The sequence below is a fragment of the Lethenteron reissneri genome, chromosome 26 (assembly GCF_015708825.2).
Source record: "Lethenteron reissneri isolate LAM-NWPU_2019-01 chromosome 26, ASM1570882v1, whole genome shotgun sequence".
Lineage (NCBI taxonomy): Eukaryota > Metazoa > Chordata > Hyperoartia > Petromyzontiformes > Petromyzontidae > Lethenteron > Lethenteron reissneri.
This window is the reverse complement of record NC_083804.1, coordinates 15,102,979-15,123,244: the sequence shown is the minus strand read 5'-3', so window position 1 is coordinate 15,123,244 and position 20,266 is coordinate 15,102,979. Positions and strand designations below refer to the sequence as shown.

General features: G+C 50.7%; 1 protein-coding gene across 1 annotated transcript in view; it reads right to left on the bottom strand.

The window, feature by feature from the left end:
- LOC133347985 (MICAL-like protein 2) overlaps window positions 1-20,266 on the bottom strand; it is a 39,373-nt gene that overhangs the window by 12,235 nt on the left and 6,872 nt on the right. The window contains 7 exon segments of the mRNA XM_061560757.1: window positions 775-1,054; window positions 1,740-2,597; window positions 2,600-2,838; window positions 8,248-8,477; window positions 9,102-9,205; window positions 9,973-10,114; window positions 11,417-11,465. Coding sequence (XP_061416741.1) covers window positions 775-1,054; window positions 1,740-2,597; window positions 2,600-2,838; window positions 8,248-8,477; window positions 9,102-9,205; window positions 9,973-10,114; window positions 11,417-11,465 — 1,902 coding nt within the window.

Genomic DNA, 20,266 nt, shown 5'->3' with positions numbered 1-20,266 from the left:
GCGGGAATCGAACTCGGGTCGCCAGGTTCGTTGTGTGGCACGCTAATCGTTATACTACCACTCCCCCTACACATGCATGCACACACACACCTATGCCCACACACAACTCTCTCTGTTGGTAACAGGGCTGTTAAATGGTAACCGGTAACCATTTTTGGAATCCAGTGGAATTTTAGGAGCTAAAACCCACGCACAGTGTAACTGGTGTTAGCCAATAATCCCAATGGCGAAAAAAATTACCTGCAAATTACTTAATTGGGTGAATTACACACAGCAGTGGCAACATTGCCACCAGGGGATGGAATCAAACCGGCGACCCCTGGACTTGCGAGTGCAGTGCGCTGCTAACAATTACACCACTGTGGTGGCAGCTGCCTCCAGCTTCTCGGTACAGAAAGTAAAATATTTTAATGATTGTGGTAAGACGTATCTATGTGTGTGGCAAACCGGTGATGCAAAAACAAGAAATATACCAGCCCCGAGTGGCTAATAATGTTATTTGCAGGTGGAGCTATTCAGCCATGTCCCAGAGATAAGCTGAATTCTTCACGATTCAGTGGCAATTTGATTGAAGAATCACATCTTGAAATGTTTATTCTAACACTGCGGTGAATGTACAGGCTGGCCTCTTGCAGCACATCACAATAACCACCCCCATCCCACGCCGTGTGGCTTAAAACCGGTAAAAATAAATTAGCGACATCTATTTCACTTCCATCTTCGTGCCGGGCCTGACCGTACACGCGGGTGTGGGCGCCGCACGGTGGTACCAACCTCGGCTGCTCGGGGATGGTGACGGTGACGGTGACCGACTGAGCCCTGCCACTCTCCGGGACGAACGTGGTGGTGCCGGAGGTAGTGCCGCTGGGGGTCTTGGTGGCTGCCGGGGTCGTGCCACCAGCGGTGGCGGTGGTGCCCGCGCCCGCAACCGGAGTGGGCGATTTGGTGGGACGTAGCTTCACACCGAACGCGCCGGCACCGCTCTTCGACGCTGAGGATTTTTCTGGGAACCCGGCCGGCTGCCCAGGTGTTGTCGCCTTCCGCAGGACGATGTCTGCAAGGGGACAAACTTAAACTATCAGCAAGGGACAGGGGAGCAGGAAGTAAATATGGAGAGGTCATAGAACAGACAGCAAGGGGCATTGGGCACAGGTCATGGGGCAGAGGACGTAAGTTGTGGGGCAGAAAATAAACTATTTTGAATTTTACCAGGTAAGGCCCACTGATCTATGTAGCTCTTTTTCAGCAGTGACCTGGCCATCACAAATGATAGCTCAACGAAGTGGCTCATCATCACATGGATATTTATAGCAGCAAAGTACTCTAAACGCACGTTTCTAAATGTGGAGGGAAAAACCGGAGGACCGGGAGAAAAATCCACGCAACCACGGGGAGAACATGCAAACTCCAAGTATACAGCAGGCGTCCAGGTCTGGATGGATCCCATGAGCTCCTGTATACCAGGCGAGGTAGTTAACATCTCGCCACCGTGGGGGACGAGACTTGAGTGTTGCACGCGTCTCCCCCCGGTACTCTGTAAACTTCACGAAATGTAACGGTTCAGGGGTCATAGTTTAGCAGTGATCGAACAACTTAAAAATAATTCAACAAAAGTCGCGTCCTTACAAGTTCGCTGAAGGAGAGAACATGCCTGTTCGGGAGATACAGCAGGGCATAACATTTGCGCGATTTTGAACGTCGCCGACTCGTACAAGCACAATTCGGTGCGAGCGTCTCACCCGCGTAGATGGAACCGGGAGTCTTCACGGAAGAATCGGCGAGCGAAGCCACCGGGGAGCGACTAGTTCCGGCGCTGCCGCCGCTGCCGCCACCGACACCGGTGTCGCCCGTGCCAAACCTCGTCCTGGTGGGAGACTTCTCCGGAGTGGCACTGGGCGTGTATTTGGGCACGGGAGACACTGACGACTCCCACTTTGACGGCACGAGCTCGGGGATGGTGCGACGTGGCAAGGGGATCGGCGTGTGGCCGGCGGGCGTCACCGTGGGGGTCTCGCCCGAGGTTGTCGAGAGGTTACCGGAGGCCGGCGAGCGTTTCCTGGAAGTTGGTGAGAGTTTTCCGGAAGACGGTGGTGAGAGGTCGTTGGTGGTCGGCGCCACCGTTGACCTCTGCCCAATCGGCAGGCGCCTCGCTAGCAGCTGCCGCGCGTTCTCCATGGCTTTGTCTCTCTCCTCGTGTCGCTTCTTGTCCGAGCGCGGGGAGGCGGGGGTCCCGCTCCGGCCTGAGGTGGGGGTGTCCGAGCTCCCGCCACCCGAAAGTTTCTGCTCAAATCTATCCCAGCCCGGCGCCGTCTGCCCTGACGCCGGCGTCGACAAGAAGAATGTGTCCCTGGCCTTGCTGGTGCGGCTGTTCTCCGGCACGGGCGACACGGTGAGACGCGCGGCCGGGCTCGGGGAGGTTGCGCCGATGCCCCTGCCCTCTCTTGCTGACGGCGTGGTCGGCTGAGAGATGGTGGGGGTGGCCGTGGCGTTCAACTTGCCGATCGTCGGCACGTCTCGGCCTGGCGTGGCCCTGCTGCTGCTGGCTGTGCTTGGTGACATCAGCCGAGAGGACAGGAAGCTGGTACTGCTGGTGGTGAGGTTGCGCCGGTAGTGGTGGTGGTGGCGGCTGTGCCAGGAGTGGTGGTGGTGGCTGCTGTGCCGGTAGTGGTGGTGGTGGCTGTGCCGGGAGTGGTCGTGGTGGCGGTGGTTGTGCCCGTGCCGGCGTTGATGGTGGTGGCGTAGATGGATCTGGCCCGGTGGTGCTGGCACACATAGGTGCCCGGCTCTTTGCCCTCCTTGTACGTCCCCGGCATGAGGGTGTTGCTGCACTCCTTGCATCTGGTGGGGGGGGGGGGGGTCAGTGGGGGGGGGGGGGTTAAGGGATAGGGGTCGAGGGACAGAAGGGAAGGCAGCCATGTTAGAGACAGAGAGACGCAGACAAATATAGAGGGGTAGGTAAAGGGAATTACCGAGGGTGAGAGAGACCGGGATAGGAATTGTGAATGATTCTAATAATTACGTCATTGATTTAGGACCACCAATTCCTTTTTTCGAGGAGTATTTTTGTGCGTGCGGGAAAACTGGAGCACACCGAGAGAAATACATGCAGACAAGGGGTTGCAAGGGAAATCACAGCAACCCGCTTGCTGTCCTGGCCAACTGCTGCCCATGTCATAGCTCGACAGGCGAACAGTATCCATAGCGTGCAAGCATCTCTATGCAACCCATCAACCCGAGCCTCCAGGGTGCTGCGTCGCGGTGTGGTTCATAAGCTTTGTGTGGTGGCACTCCCGTTGTGCATGAGAGGGCGGGAGACCAGGGTAGAGAGATAGAGAGGTCAAAGACCAGGAGGTAAATCGAGAGACAGACAGAGAAATAGAGAGGGGCATGGAGAGACAAAGAGAGAACACACACACACAGATATGAGAGACGTGAAGAGACAAAAACAGAGATATTTTGAGGCAGGAAAGCAGGGGGAGAACAATGAGATAAAGGGGAATTGTGGGTACAGGAACAAGAGTGAATAAGCTGTTGAGCGTCTGTGTGAGAAAGACGGCTATGTATTTCTGTATGATCTTGATTTGAAGTTTTCGTGACTGCAGGAATCCATACTCTTTGGTTCTTTCGGTAAAGTCACGTAGGTATAAAATAAAATAAATCACGACGTTTCGGGCTCAACACAAGCGCTTGTGTTCCGCCCGAAACGTCCGCCCGAAACGTCGTGATTTATTTTATTTTATACCTACGTGACTTTACCAAAAGAACCAAAGAGTATATATGTATGTTGAACCTCTTATACACCGTACGTAGCCAACCGTGCTAATCGGAGGTGCAGGGGAAGGACAACAAACTAAACACACAAAGCAGTTCTAAAGAAATTAGCTTTTAATCTAAATTTAAAAGTGCATAGCTCCAGTGGCTTCCTAATATCGGAAGGAAGAGCGTTCCAGACGGCCGCAGAAGCGCACGATGAGAGAGGGAGAGAGACGGAGAGAGAGAGAGCTGGGAGACGCAGAGATATAGAAGGATACAAAGGTGGTGAGAGTGCAGCAGGAAGGAACGTGAAAGAGAAATTGAGGGAGGCAGAGGGGAAAGTGAACAAACGAGGGTGGAGAAAGGGCAGGGACAGTGGACGTGCCACCGTTTACGGGATTTTTAGAAGCGACTTTCATTCCCCCCGCCCCCGCCGAAGAAAACGGAACAAAAGATGAAGATTGTGCAAAGGGACGTGGGAGGGGACGGCGCGCACTTGGCCTCACGCCTAAAGACGGACAGACGAAGACTCGGGTTGGAGAGCGTAATGCACGTTAGAGACGTCACGTTGACTCGCGTCGCCCCACAATTTGTTCGGCCGCCACATCCGAACCTGCATTTCCATGCCGGCGCCGCTTTGTAGATTCGCAAGAGTGAGCCTGGGCAAGGACACTGACCGTACAGCCAATGGGGACAGGAAGCATATTTCGATTTAAAGCTTTCGCGACTACAGGGATTCATATTCTTGGTTCTTTCGGTAAAGTCACGTAGAAGGGAAATAATAAAATAATACAATTTTATAATATTCTTATATTTTATAATAGATTATTATATTTTGTTTTATTTGTATTATATTATGTTTTATAATATAATATTATGTTGTATTTTGATTATTTTATTATTTCCATTCTACGTGACTTTACCGAAAGAACCAAGAATAGGAAGCATATTGTCGAGGTCGCGGAGGAGAGAGTTAGGTTGTTTGGGCACGTGTTGAGAAGAGACGAGGACGATGCACAAGAAGGACTTTGGAGACTTGAGACCAATTGACTCACACAGAGAACCAGAGACTCGCACAGAGACCCACAGACTCGCACAGAGACCCACAGACTCACACAGAGAACCAGAGACTCGCACAGAGACCCACAGAATCATACAGAGACCCACAGACTCACACACAGACCCACAGACTCACACAGAGACTCACAGACTCACACAGAGAACCAGAGACTCGCACAGAGACTCACAGACTCATACAGAGACTCAGAGGGACCAACAGATTAACAAAGACACCCACAAAGTCACACAGAGCCTCACAGAAAAACCCACACACTCACACAGAGAGATTCACAGACTCACACAGAGACCCGCTAGAACGAAGTATGAAGGTAATGGATGCGAGTAGAGAGGAGCAACAGAATATGGAAGCACATGGAGAAATAACATCAGTCGCTGACCTCATGCGAGTGTGACTTAGGGCTTGGAAGAAGTCGATGGGTATGTATTTTTCTATACAAGTCTATGGATCACGTAAGTGTTGCTCGTGTATGTGTAATAGTTGCTCTTCATTGGTCATGCAAAATCATCATCATCGTCATTGCCGTCATGTTATTTGTGTGTGCGAGTATATTGGTGTCTACGTAAGTGTACGGATCTCCGTGTAAAAATGATGGACGTGATGAGCGCAGAGGCACAGAATGAGATGTGCAGGCAGGGAGAGAAATAATTGGGGCAGTCGACCCCCACGTAAACAGTGGGACTTTGGTTCGGAAGAATATTCTGACAGTCAGCGACATTCCTTTCTGCAGCCGTCGCCTCCACCACCCCCCCCCCCCTTGTGACCCGTGCGTCTACGCTGCCCACGGGCTTCCAACGGGGTGGGACCTGGGGACGGGCTGTGCGTCTCAGAACGAAGCTGCGAGTCGAGCACAAAGAGCTCAAATGGACAAACGAAAAGGAACAGAAGTTGAAATAAAGCCCGCGTTGTGCAGCGGACCGATGGGAAGATCGTGGGGGCGTCCGGTAAAAGTTGTGTGTGGTTTGGGATGGGCGTGGGGGCAGGGCAGGGAGTGGAGGAGATGCGGGTAAGGAGGGGGTGGTGTGGGTTTTTTTTGGAGTGCCGATGGTCCGTGCTGTGATTTTCCACGCTTTTCATCTTTTCGTCTCAAAGTACCGCGGCCACGCGGTGGCCGGTTGAATGGGCGACACGGCACCATGCCGAGGAATGTGACAGTGGAACGGTCAAATGTACACATGCACACAGACACACAAAAGACAAAGATTCTCCGTATAGCCTTAACAGACTGTTGGGGCAAGTGCTGTTTGCGAGCACTTTTGAAGGCCGGCACGGCACACGAGGGGGTGGGTGGCCAGAACCACCCTCGGCCGCCTTTGTCTCCCTAGTAGCGATGTCTACACACCGGACCAGGGTACTCAATTGAGGCTAAGTTGACCTATATACAACAACCGTCATTCACCAGGAAGTGGCGGTGATGTTACCATGGTGCTTGTGCCAGGCTATGTGCACATACACGCACACACACACGTACACAATTGCACTTGCACACGTGCGTCATACTTATGCGAACACACACGTACGCGCACACACGTACGCGCACACGCGTGCCCGTTGGAAAATTCCTATGCACACACAGTTGCACATTCAGGCGTGTGCAAGATTCCATGCACAAATCTCAGCCCTCTTCCACCCTGAACAGAGAGGTAAAGTTTGAGCAGAGAGGTTTCTGACCACACCACCCCCTCGTGTCGCTAACAGCAATTCCCCCATGGGTCAGTTATAGCCTCGAGGGAAAGTCTCCGCCTCTGTCTTTGTGTTGGTGTACATGTGGAGCGGTTGTGGAATAATAAAATATTTTCTGTAAGTCGTAATTCAAGCAAAACGGCAGCTCATGACGCCGTACAAGACAGAAGGGCAAAACAATAAACACAGAAAGAAGGTTGCACCTCTCAAGCCACATGGGGCACCCCAACCATCGTCAACTCAATTAAAGCCCGACGTAGAGAATAAGGCTTTGAGATGGAACTTACATCGTGGAAGGGGCTACATCTGGCAAATATGGAGCGTCGGGAGTGTGTTCCACACCGTGGGAGTTGCAGATGTCAAGGCGTGCCCACCCACTTGCGTAGTGGCCAGAGAATAACATGACCAAACCGGCGACACGAGTTCGACTCTCTTATGCGAGTACCTGATGTGGTGTGCGCTCATCAGCAATGGGGAAAAAAAGGCGGCCGAGTATTATTCTTATATGCAATGCTGGCCGCCCTTCATAGGTACTTGCTCACACCACTTGCCCCAACAGTCTGGTAAAGGCTATACGGGGAATCGTTGAACTTTGTTTTGTCTTTATATGACAAAACAACTCAACGGATTTATCAAAAAAACACTGCCTTCAAAGGAAAAAGCAAACAATCGGTGACGTTTCGGGCAATGGCCCTTCTTCGCAGCACATAGAGGCAGAGTCAGATGTGTGTGTGTGCTACAACAGTCTGTTAAAGGGTACAGGAGGATTTTGTTTTTGACTTTATACAGGTATGCACGCACACGCACGTCACCCGCCGCCTAGACCAGTTGGGTGAGAATGTGTGAAGCGGCAGCCTCCCTGCCCACGGTAGCCACAGGTAAACCAAGCAAACACAGCTCCCGGAGGCTTTTAAGGTGAGGGCAAGAGGGAAGAGGGAGGGCATCTAGCCTTAAGCTAAACCCTATCTATATTTGAGACTCACAACCTCAAAACCTGATCCTAATCTGATTACAAACACGGATCCTAACCATAACCCCTCAAACTAACCCTGATACGAACCCTAACTCTGATCACAACCGCAACCCTGATACTAACTGATCCTAATCCTAGCACTAACCCTGATCCTAACCTCAACACGGATCCTAACCTTAATTGTGATCCTAATACTGTCTCGGATCCTAAGTCCGACACTAATCCTAACTCTAACCCTAATATTAACAGAACAGCCCTAGTACTAATCCAACATCTACAAAGGTGTGCGCCTATATATGTAAACACTGATGTGTGTAAAGCAATGTGACCCTCGGTGCATGGCCAGGTACTCGCCCCTGTGTGATGGGCAGGTGAACCCACAGATGTGATCACAAATGGGCTTTCCCAGATTTTAACACACAGGTGGACAGACAGGTGCATGTACAGGTTTGAGCCCTGGAGAACAGACAGGTGAATACGCAGGTGAGCACACAGGTGCGTGTCCAGATGCACACACAGGTTTGTGTCCAGATGCACACACAGGTTAGCGCGTGTTCCAGGTGTGAGCCCAGGTGAACACACAGGTGAGCACACAGGTCAACACACAGATGCGTGTCCAGGCGTGAGCCCAGGTGAACACACACGTGAGCACACAGGTGCGTGTCCAGATGCACATTCAGGTGAGCGCGTGTTCCAGGTGTGAGCCCAGGTGAACACACAGGCGAGCACACAGGCGCGTGGCCCATGTGCGACCACGCACCTGAAGCAGTTGTGGTGGTAGAGGCGCCCATCCACCAGGTGCCTCTGCACCAGGTGCACGCGTAGGCCGCACATCGTACACGTGGAGCCCTGGGCCGCGGGGGGTGCCGCGGCGACGGCGACGGTGGGGGGCGCGTGGACGCCGGCGGGGGACCCCTCCCCTATCGATGCCAGAGACCCCCCCGGCCGGACGCGCGCGGGAGAATGGCGCTGAGCTCCCGCCGCGTTACCCTGGCGACAGGAAGGAGCGCTCAGCGTGCGTGCAGTGCTCGTCCCAACAGTCTGTGAAGACTAATGGCGGAATCTTTGTCTGTCGATGCGGGGAGTGGTAGTGTAGCGGGTAGCGTGCTGCGCTACGAACCCAACGACCTCAAATACGTACGTGGTGCAGTGTGTAAACATCGCTACTGGGGAGACAAAGGCGGTCGGGCGTTGTGCTTGCCAACCACCCCTTTATGTACTGTGCCGGTCTTCATAGGTGCTTGCTAACAGCACTTTCCCCAACTGTATGTTAAAGGTTATATGGGGGATCTTTGTCTTTGTGTGTGGATACATGTGTGCATGTGTACGTGTTTTGTGTGTACATGTACATGCACTAGAAATTATATATTGCTATTATTTGTATTGTTATTGCAAGGCCTCTTTACCCAGGAGAGCCTCATCGAGTCTCATGACTCCTTTAAGGGAGGTCATGCCAGGCTTTCGCAGCAGGGGGTTATGCAATCGCTATGTAATTCCCAATTTGTGGGCGAGTTTGCAAATTGGCCAAATTTGGACCACGTACATGCACTTGCGAGTCTGTCCGTATGTGGCTGCCCGTGTGCGTGCGTGCGTGCATATGAGTGCTGCCCTTACCTTGAAGACGTTCTCTTTGTCCGCAGCAGACGCCGCGGGGGTCGGCTTCTTGGTGGACGGCTCGGACTCCGCAGGACCCGACGGCCTCTTGGTGGCTCCTCCAACTGAATCGGGGACAGAGGCAGAGACATGTGGAGAGACACGTGGAGAGACACAGGCAGACAGAGAAACAGAGAAACAGACATACATGCAGAGAGGCAGAGACACGCGGAGAGACACAGTCAGACAGAGAGACAGACACACATACAGAGAGGCAGAGACACACGGAGATACACAGGAAGACAGACACAATGACGCAAACAGTGAGAACGATTCTTAGGGACTGTACTTACAGGGCCCATGGGAACCAGTTTTAGATGATGAATCGACGCATGCCCACTCATTTACTGCGCTCACTCAGCATAGAACAATTGCGTAGTTTCTCTCACGCTCACAAAAAGTGCCACGGACTGCGCATAGGCGAATAAATAAACTATAATTAATTCATACACACGTTATGTCAATCATTTAAAATCTCTCTCTCTGGTGTGAAGAAGGGCCATTGACCGGACCATGAACGCATCGTATAGGTCTGCGATAAGGAATTGTTCGCGACGAACGTGGCAGTTTTTATTTATTAAACGCTAACGTTACACTGCAGCCAAGGGAGCACACGAGCCGCACAAAACGACAAAAGTTTACAAAATCAATCTTGGAATTCAGAATCAGAATATTGATTCATACTGGAGGAATCCGATGAGCTGTAAAGATATCTTTCACAGATGTCCAGTCGGGGTGGGTCAGAACTTTACAACAATCAACAATAAACAAATCATTCGAATTGAACCGTGACCCCCCAGATAGTAGTCTCTCGCGGCCCCGCTGTGCTTACTCGGGGCACGTCCGTTGAAGTAGTTGTAGTACTGCGAAACGTAGGTGATGACGCTGAGACGGTCGGGGACCCGCATCGCCAGCATGTCCTCGGCGTCCAGCAGCGCCGGGATGCCGAGCTCGCGCTCCGCCACCGAGAACGCCTGCACGCGCATGCACATGCATACATGCATACATGAGCATACATGAGCATGTTGATGATGAGAGATTCCCACCCCCCCCTCCCCCTCGACCTTCTGTATACCTCGCCTGGTATACAGGAGGTCGTGGGCTCGATCCCAACCCTGATGCCTGTTGTAGATTTGGAGTTTGCGTGTCTCTTCTCTCTCATCATCATCACAGTGGCTATGAAATGTTAACTACCTCGCCTGGTATACAGGAGGTCGTGGATTGATCCCGTCCCTGACGCCTGCTGTATGTTTGGAGTGTGCGTGTCTCTCCCTCTCTATCATCATCATGGTGGCTATGAGATGTCACCATGGATGACAGGTGTTTTATTTTAAAGTTAATTCAACATTGCCATGGCAGGAGCCAGTCCATCCATACTATGCAATGCATTTAGACACTGGCTGTACTTGATTCGGACACGTGTGTGTGTGTCCAGGAGCGGTGGCATAGTGGTGAGCGCGCTGTGCTCTGCACTCGGTGGTACCCGAGTTTGATTCCCACTCACAGCCAACATCAGTGACGAATATGTGAATCGCTGTACACCGCCACCAGAGGGTCAACAGGCGGCCGGGCGTGGTGCTGACCACCAACCCCCTCGTGTGCCGTGCTGGCCTTCACCGGTGCTCGCTAACAGCACTTTCCCCAACAGTCTGTTCAAGGGTATATGGGGGATCTTTGTTTTTGTCTTGTCGGTGTGTGTCCTTGGGAGCACAGGTGCATATGTAAATCTGGGTTTCCCCCCCCCCCGCCGCCGCGATGAATGTGAACGCCTCTTGAGACCTCCCCCGGTGTCTGTAGATACGTGAGAGAATAATAAATAACCAATAAATCAACGTAACATTTAACCTCGTCCGCCTGCGACTATCCGCCTGCGGGACCGGTGTTCAAATGAGCCGGCAAAACACCGCGGGCCGGTTTTGAGTTCTCCAATTCTCATCAGCAAGGCCGTGTCCTTGCGTGAAACGCATCCCGCCGGTCATTGCTGCCTCGTAGCGGGGCGGGTGGGAATGTCCACCCCCCTCCTCCTCTGTGGACCAGAGGTCGTCTCACAGGTAGCTCCGCGACATCCGCTTCCTCGGGCCGTTCGTTTACACGTTGGGTTCTTACTTTGCGCTCTGAGAGTTGCCGCCGGATACTTCTGTCTCCCGACACGATGCCGATAGAACAAATCGGGATGAAATTGGTGGTGGGGGGGGGGGGGTGGGAAATTTACCAAACATTATTTATTTTTAAATGCCGCTGGGGCGCGAGAGAAGCCGAGAGGTGAACTCACGCACCAGGTGGTTGTTTTTCAAGACGTCTTCCTGCTTCAGGGAGTGGAAATCTCTGCAGGGGTGGGAGGAAGGAGGCAAGATGAAAAAATCAAGATCCAAAAGTCGTCACGGCCAAAGCCGTTGATGCCACCAACCACCACCACCTCCTCATTTCATTGCCAAAGCGTTCTGCCCTCCGCCACATCCCGCAGCGGCTTCAGGGCAGACACGCATACGCGACCACCGAGATCAGCCCTAGCGGCACCCACCCTCCCCTCTCCCATCTGCTCTTAGGTCTTCTCTCCCCCTTGTGTGACCGCATTTGTGGAGACCACTCCCGATGCCTTTCTTGGTAACCAGCCCACACCCCATTCTGCACATGCGACCCACACACAGCAACTGTTTAAGCCGAACTCTATGAAGATATACAGGACAGGTAGATGTAATTGTATGCCCTGACACGTGAACGGACACGTGCGTACGTGTACAGTACATAATATAAAGACGAAGGTCAGATGTGCATATAGACTGTCGGGTTAAATTCTATCGGTGAGCACCTTTTAGAGCTGGTGTGGTGCACGATTGGGTGATGCGATATGCAATTTTTGGCACACAGACACATGCACATCCCCGCACATGCACCTGCACAGACACACACTCTCATACACGCTCCCCCGTATAGCCTGAACAGACCTTTGGGACAAGTTCGGTTAGCGATCATCTATCAAGGCTGGTAAGGTACACGAGGGGGTGGGTGCACAGCGCCACGCCCGACCGGGTGGTACGTTGCAGGGCCGGTCCTGATGCACGACACCCAGAAAAACGCACATTTACAAACCTGCATGCAATCAGGCGTGACATGTGCCAAGGCACGCACCTTCACACGCATGCACGCATGTATGCACACAACCCCGATTAATGTCGGGCCAAAATAGCTCACTTAAACCAAAACATGTCGATGATGACAGCTGATACCTGGGCAGTGCCAACAAGATTGAGAGGATGGAAGAAGGAACCTTCATGAGCACTGAGCCATTGTCCACCCATAGTCAACCCCCTGTCAACCCTGCTCGCTTCTAATAACCATGGTTCCAATGTTTCAGCCATGAGAGTTAAAGGGAACTTCCGGTCCACGACCAAATGGCACTGAATGTGCCCGATCTCGTTGGCTCTTGGAAGTTAAGCAGGCTACTAGCCTGCGTAGTAACTGGATGAGTGACCACCAGGGGCTTGCCAGGTGTTGTAGGTGTGGGGCTGCGAGGTGTGGCCAGGGGGTGGTTAGTGCCGAGTGTTGCTCCATTGTTACGAGTTGTGAGTATTAGCCGGGGGTTTCCGGCTTCCTCCTACACGAAAGCCAAACTCTCATTAACTGAAATCGGTCAACCTTTGCAATGTCGTCGACTAAGTGATACTGTCATGGGTAAATGATTGACAATATTATTGTGATGTAATCGAGCCTTTGAAGCCTCGATAATAGGCCTAAAAATCAGCCGCCACCCTCATTTAACCCGGCCGATTTGTCACTGCGGTCGGAGTGTCAACTCGCACACGGAATGTCATGGGTTCACATCAAGTCCAGGGTTTAACTCAGTCCATCATCATCATCATTATTATTATCACTCTGGGGTCAATCACTCTGGGGTCAATAGTACTACTTTGAGAATTCAACAGTGATCGTCCTGTGTATATACAGAGGCCACTTCCATGGCAAGGTGGAATGTCAGCCACTGGTTCAGGGCAGCACGGATAGGCTGGCCCATATCTGTTTGAGCTGTAAGGATGCTGTGTCTATTATAAACAATGTCCTTCTGCTGGCTTATCTATAAAGGCAAATCACTTGCACTGAACAGCTGTTTCTTCCCCCCCCCCCCCTCCCAAGTGACAAGGTCCGTTTCCCCGTGTTCAACTTCGCATCGGTGTGTGCGTGCGCAATTGTAAACCAACGCAATGGCTGGGGCCATGTAGACCCGCATGCCCAGCCACCGCATGTCCAATAATGTTCTGTTTGGCCGGATAGAGGGTGCCAAACATGCTAATTGGAGGTGCCACGGAAGGAAAACAAAAGAAATACAAAAAGCAGTTCTAAAATAAATTAGTTTTCAATCTAGATTTTAAATTGCATAGCTACAGTGGCTTTCTAATATCAGAAGGAACAGCGTTCCAGACGGCCGCAGAAGCACCTCACAATGAAAGCGCATCTTAGTTCATTGGAGTTTGCGTGGTTTATGCTCCTTGATGAGATCAACAAGGTATTGTGGTTAATTTGCGGCAAGCACTTTCTGTGTAATGAGCACGACCTTAAAATGTTATCGTTCGGCAACAGGAAGCCAATGCAGCTCAGCGAGCACCGATGATGGTGATAACGACGATAGACTCAAATGATCCCATGACCTAGATTCAAACTCGTGACCTTCCGATTGCGAGTCAAAGACCCGGAACTTCGGGTTCATGAGCTTCAGTTTCATGCAATGGTAGTAAACTACACATCAGTTAACTCAAGGGTTGCAAATAATCTAATTCGAGTAAAATACAGAAAAGTCCTTGCCCTTCACGGTGGGTGTTATGTTCTTGAAAATAGCTGCAATCGGAAGATCTGCGATCCGCAAACTTCAGAGCAAATGAGAAAACTATGTTACCTGACATTAACCTAAACATGAAAGCTTTAAATCGAAAAATGAAACGGGAAGTAGTTTTAATATAAAAATATGAATAATATTTTCTATAGTATAAAACGCAACTTGCACGGTAAAATGTATAGAATGAAAAATTGTAATTTAGCGCACATTAATGTACTTCTACAGGAAGAAAAATCGCTGGTGGCTCAACCTCACTGCCTCACTGCCCGCTGGGAGCAACACGTGAACTGGGACCCACGATGGGCTGCACGGGAGACGAGAGGAGACGGCGCCATGTGTACTTCCGCCGCAGCGTAATCGCGAGCGGTGCAGTCACAACGCGTACAGGAATCTCGCGGTCAACCGCGAATGGTCGAGCCACAGGGGCACGCGGTCAACCAACTATGTCAATATATGATACAAATGGTCAAATCTTCGACGGGCAAGGTGTTGGTGCACTTGAGTAGGCGTTGTAGCCGCAATAGCAGCAGACTTGAGACCGACTTCGACAAGAGTCATCGGCAAAGCAGGTTCTCATGAACCGATACCACACGGTGCCCTGTCAAAATGGTATTAAAACGTCAACACACGACGAGACGCAAAGTATGTTGGCCGCGAGGCATCACGGGGGGGGGGGGGGGGGGAAGAGAGAGCAAACAAGCCCATGAGCAGCCCGAAAAAAGTTGGCAGAATGAATAAAGCTAAACTGCAACTTCTTTAAAAAACAACAACTCGGTGCCAGGGCTCGAATGGCTTTGGTTAAATAACGAGGTGGATAATTTTGAGCGGTGGCGGTCGAGGTTTCGCGGCGGGGGGGGGGGGGGGGGGGAACTGTAGATGGGCCCCCCGGAACAAAGAGGGGTGGCTCTGGCAGCAGCTGCAAGCGGCAGGCGATTGTTGGCAGTGGCGAGGCCGTATCCAGGGTTTCGGATGCCTGCCGAGGTCACGATGGGAGCCCCGGGGGGGGGGGGACCGTGGTGGAGTGGGGGAAGCGGGAGTCTGCAAAAGGAGCAAGGCGCAGCGCCGAAGATTCGGGGGGAGAGACACGGGAAGCTCCGTCCATCCTAATGTCAAACAAACCAAATCCCGTCATGGTCATAAATGCCGGAAAAAATTAAGGAAAGGAAATTGGAACAACAATAGCTGTCAAAAGGTCAAGGTGTCGCTTGGTAGCAATCGGACAGTTGCGGAAACTACACATTCCTATGGTAGGGGGCCAGTCTCTCCGATGGACTAACGTTGCAGTCTTAACAAAGAGACTTTCAGTTTCAAATTTCTGGTTCAAAAAGCTTCAGGTCTAAAATGTCACGAACTACTGTATTTATTTATGTAATCTCAGTGGACTCTGACATGGTTACCAAATAGAAGTCAGTGAATTAAATTCACCCAATTTTTAAGGAAATGCATATGTGCATTAAAAGTGCACCTAGTCTGGCACAGACACTGTGGTGACATCACCGCCACGTAGTGGCAAATGGCGAGTGCTGTTTCACAATCACAATCTTCATTTATCCTGGAGAAATCCGATGAACTATGAAGCTCTTTTTCACAGATATCCAGTTTCTTCTCGTGTATCTGTATGGAGCGGTGGTGCAGTGATTCACACATTGCTCTATGAACCTAGCGAGCTGGGTTCAATTCCTGGTCGTGAATGGCACCAGAAGCCAGTCATAGCAGAGCCTCTACTGCGCTTCCACTTGGGACAACTCAGACTTAAATGAGCACCTGATGTGGCATGTGAACATCAACGCTGGGAAGGCAAACATGGCAAATCATGGCAGTGGTGTAGCCATGCAGGCCTTAATAGGGACTCGCTAACAGCACTTGACCCTGGAGCTGGGATTTTAAGGTTGACGAATCGGCTACATTTTACAATCGACTACGTTTTCTACGGTCAATTACTCAGGCCCCTTTAAAAACGGTGGCCGCCCCACATCTCGTCTCCTGAAGGCAGGAAACCCCCTTCAAGCCGCAACCGGCAGATGATTCTGATGACATCACCTCCGATCCAGCGGCACACATGGTAAGAGAGGCGAGCCTTTCTCCCCCCCCTCAAATATTATCCTGGTATCCAATTAGTCGCGTAATCAAAGTGACAATCGGTAGAGTAATGGATTACTTAAATAATTGGATGGTAGCCGGGCTCTAATATTTATTCATATACCAGTGTGTTTTTTGTATGTGTACAAGTCCGTGTGTACGTGTCTCTTGGTGCCCTAGTCTTTGTATACATGTCTGTACTTGTACCAACTGGCTGCAAGGCTACAAACCAAAACCGTGGGATCTTGCGTGCGTGTGTGCACATGTGCACTGTATATATATAAAAAAGTGCGAGCCGTGTATAAGCGTGAATTCATAAAATAATGATTTAGACTTCAGAGTACGCATTGCCTCTGTCAAACACGTGGGATATATCTGAGGGGCTGGGTCTGTCAGTCGAGACTCAGAAAGAACACAGGTGTGGCAGTAAAAAACATCACATACAATGGGGATTATTTATCATCTTTAAGAAGCTGCACAAAAACGGTGGGAAAATGTATTTCGCAGTGCAGTTATTGAGCACCGATAATTACGGCCCAGCAGAGCACACGAGACGGTGGTGTGGGCAGCTCCACGCCTGGCCACTTCTGCTTCCCCCGAGTGCTAATGTTGACATACTTTACCATTATTATTTTACTCAATTAGGGCTGGATGAATTCAAGAGGGCCACCCGGAACCGGTTCGGATATCACCGAAGATCGCCATGGCCGGGTAACAAACTTAGGTCGGCAGGTTTATAATGCGGCACGTTAACTATTACAACGCAAAGAAAACACACACGGGCTAGGATGGGACGGGGGAGGTGGGGGGGGCTTCATTTTATAATCTACATTTACGCCAATGCCATCTCCTTGGTCATTGCTGCCAAACTTTAGTCTCCCGGTAACGGATGGTGGCAGTAGTAAAACACACAGCGCGATCACAAGCGCCTCTCAGACCGAGCGCCCAGTTTTCGTCGACGTGGACGGCTGCCGACATTTGCTCAATGCCCCCCCCCCGCCCCCCTTCCCCTGATAATAAATATGAAAACGACTTTATATTGCGCCGCTGACAATATTGACGAGCAGCGCATCACATGATTAATTCTGAATCTTTGAGAATTCAAAGGCCAGATTGAAAAGGATGAGATGGTTGAATTTCTCTCGGCAAGCAGTTTGCTGGACATTGAGTTCCGAGCGTCAGGAACAGCGTACCAGAAGGCACAGTCCTCGTGTCACCAATGGCGGAGCCAGGATTTTCAGGTAGGGGTGGCAACCCCTACCTGAAAGTAAGGACTTTGCTCTTTATTCGACGCGTGCGGCGATGGTGCAGCCATTGATCGAGGGTCGATTTCGTCATCGCGCTCGCTGAAGATTTGCGCACAATTTTGTGAGTCACTCATAACTGCTTTGCCGTTACTTATTGCTAATTATGGACTCAGACTATCGTCCTCTCATCTCATAAAGTCCCTGGCACGTAATAATATGCTACACACTGGCAGTGGGAGTTGCAACATGCCGATTTATTACTAATAAACCCCAATGATTCGATCGAAATTAGGGATTTCTATCGGATCATTGGGGGGGCACGTGCCACCTCACCCCCCCCCCCCCCCACTGGCTCTGCCAGTGCGTGCCACCATCATGCCCTCGCTCTCAGTTCCCTCCGACCTGTGCCACCATCATGCCCTCGCTCTCAGTTCCCTCCGACCTGTGCCACCATCATGCCCTGCTCTCAATGCCCCATAGACTGGCGTCCCATGCCGCATGTTAGGGTTGCTACCTCATCCACTGTAGACCACACCCAGACATAATTCTCAGTCAGTCTTGGTCTATTATCTAAACTGTGCAGTATACTGGCCATCAGGCCACCTGGGGCTGTTTATTTCTGCCACCTGAACGCTGGTGCCAATTCCCAGACTGTGTGAATCGTACTTGGACAGGTGGCAACCCTAGCGCATGCCCAGTATCCAATGATTTATTTCCAGAACCCCCTTGCCCATTGTTCCACGATTGCTGCCCACAGTTCTACATGTTTCCACGTACCCTGTTATAATGTTATAGCAACAGCTGCACACAGTTGTTTCCACGTACCCTGTTATAATGTTATAGCAACAGCTGCACACAGTTGTTTCCACGTACCCTGTTATAATGTTATAGCAACAGCTGCACACAGTTGTTTCCACGTACCCTGTTATAATGTTATAGCAACAGCTGCACACAGTTGTTTCCACGTACCCTGTTATAATGTTATAGCAACAGCTGCACACAGTTGTTTCCACGTACCCTGTTATAATGTTATAGCAACAGCTGCACACAGTTGTTTCCACGTACCCTGTTATAATGTTATAGCAACAGCTGCACACAGTTGTTTCCACGTACCCTGTTATAATGTTATAGCAACAGCTGCACACAGTTGTTTACACGTACCCTGTTATAATGTTATAGCAACAGCTGCACACAGTTGTTTCCACGTACCCTGTTATAATGTTATAGCAACAGCTGCACACAGTTGTTTCCACGTACCCTGTTATAATGTTATAGCAACAGCTGCACACAGTTGTTTCCACGTACCCTGTTATAATGTTATAACAACAGCTGCACACAGTTGTTTCCACGTACCCTGTTATAATGTTATAACAACAGCTGCACACAGTTGTTTCCACGTACCCTGTTATAATGTTATAGCAACAGCTGCACACAGTTGTTTCCACGTACCCTGTTATAATGTTATAGCAACAGCTGCACACAGTTGTTTCCACGTACCCTGTTATAATGTTATAGCAACAGCTGCACACAGTTGTTTCCACGTACCCTGTTATAATGTTATAGCAACAGCTGCACACAGTTGTTTCCACGTACCCTGTTATAATGTTATAACAACAGCTGCACACAGTTGTTTCCACGTACCCTGTTATAATGTTATAACAACAGCTGCACACAGTTGTTTCCACGTACCCTGTTATAATGTTATAGCAACAGCTGCACACAGTTGTTTCCACGTACCCTGTTATAATGTTATAGCAACAGCTGCACACAGTTGTTTCCACGTACCCTGTTATAATGTTATAGCAACAGCTGCACACAGTTGTTTCCACGTAGCCCTGTTATAATGTTATAGCAACAGCTGCACACAGTTGTTTCCACGTACCCTGTTATAATGTTATAACAACAGCTGCACACAGTTGTTTCCACGTACCCTGTTATAATGTTATAACAACAGCTGCACACAGTTGTTTCCACGTACCCTGTTATAATGTTATAGCAACAGCTGCACACAGTTGTTTCCACATACCCTGTTATAATGTTATAGCAACAGCTGCACACAGTTGTTTACACGTACCCTGTTATAATGTTATAACAACAGCTGCACACAAGCCGGAGCGCCCGCCTGCTCAAACGAGCGATGGATGGCACTCATCTCCAGTGGCGGCACCTGTGCCAGCGGTGGAAATTCCACATTCATCTGGCGAGGGGGGGGGGTGGTGGTTAGTCGACCCATGAAATGACCTCTGTTTATTTCCCACGTGACTGCCATCGTTTGTCCACCGGAGGGATGAAGACATGAAGGACGATGACGATGATGACGGGCTGAGTCAGCGCCTGACGGGCACGTCAAGTCGTGATCTTTTAGGTTGTGAGTCGAGCGCTCCGTGGAGAGTGAGAGCCAGCCACCGCACCCCATCGCTCAATGCCCCCGTGCCCATGCCCCATGCTGTTTATTTACACCCCAAAAAAGGAAGGCAAAGAAGACGTTGAACTGAATTGGCATGGCGATGGTGATGACGATGATGATGTCTGTGAACAACGTCACTCCGAGTGTCGGGAAAACGAAACGCGCACACACACGCGGTTGTGATCGCAAGGAGTCAACGTGACAGGCAGCAGGAAACTGGGCATCCTGTCACAGCATGAGAGTGAGGCTCTAGGCGCCTCACTAAACACTACAGCCCAGTTTATAGCCCACAGCACAAGCCCACAGTAGTAGCTCACAATTCAAGCCCACAGTATTAGCCCACAATGCTAATGCTGGCACAAAGTGTTAGTCGACAGTGTTAGTCCACAGTGTTAGTGCTCGCCCAGTGATGGCTCACAATGCTGGAGCTCGCCAACAATGCTATAACACAACGCAATCACACGACATTAAGATACAATGTGACAAATCCTAAGACTCCGCCTTTCGACAACCACAATCTCACAACCACCTCCATGATGTCTTATAAGCCCCCCCTCTCCTACCA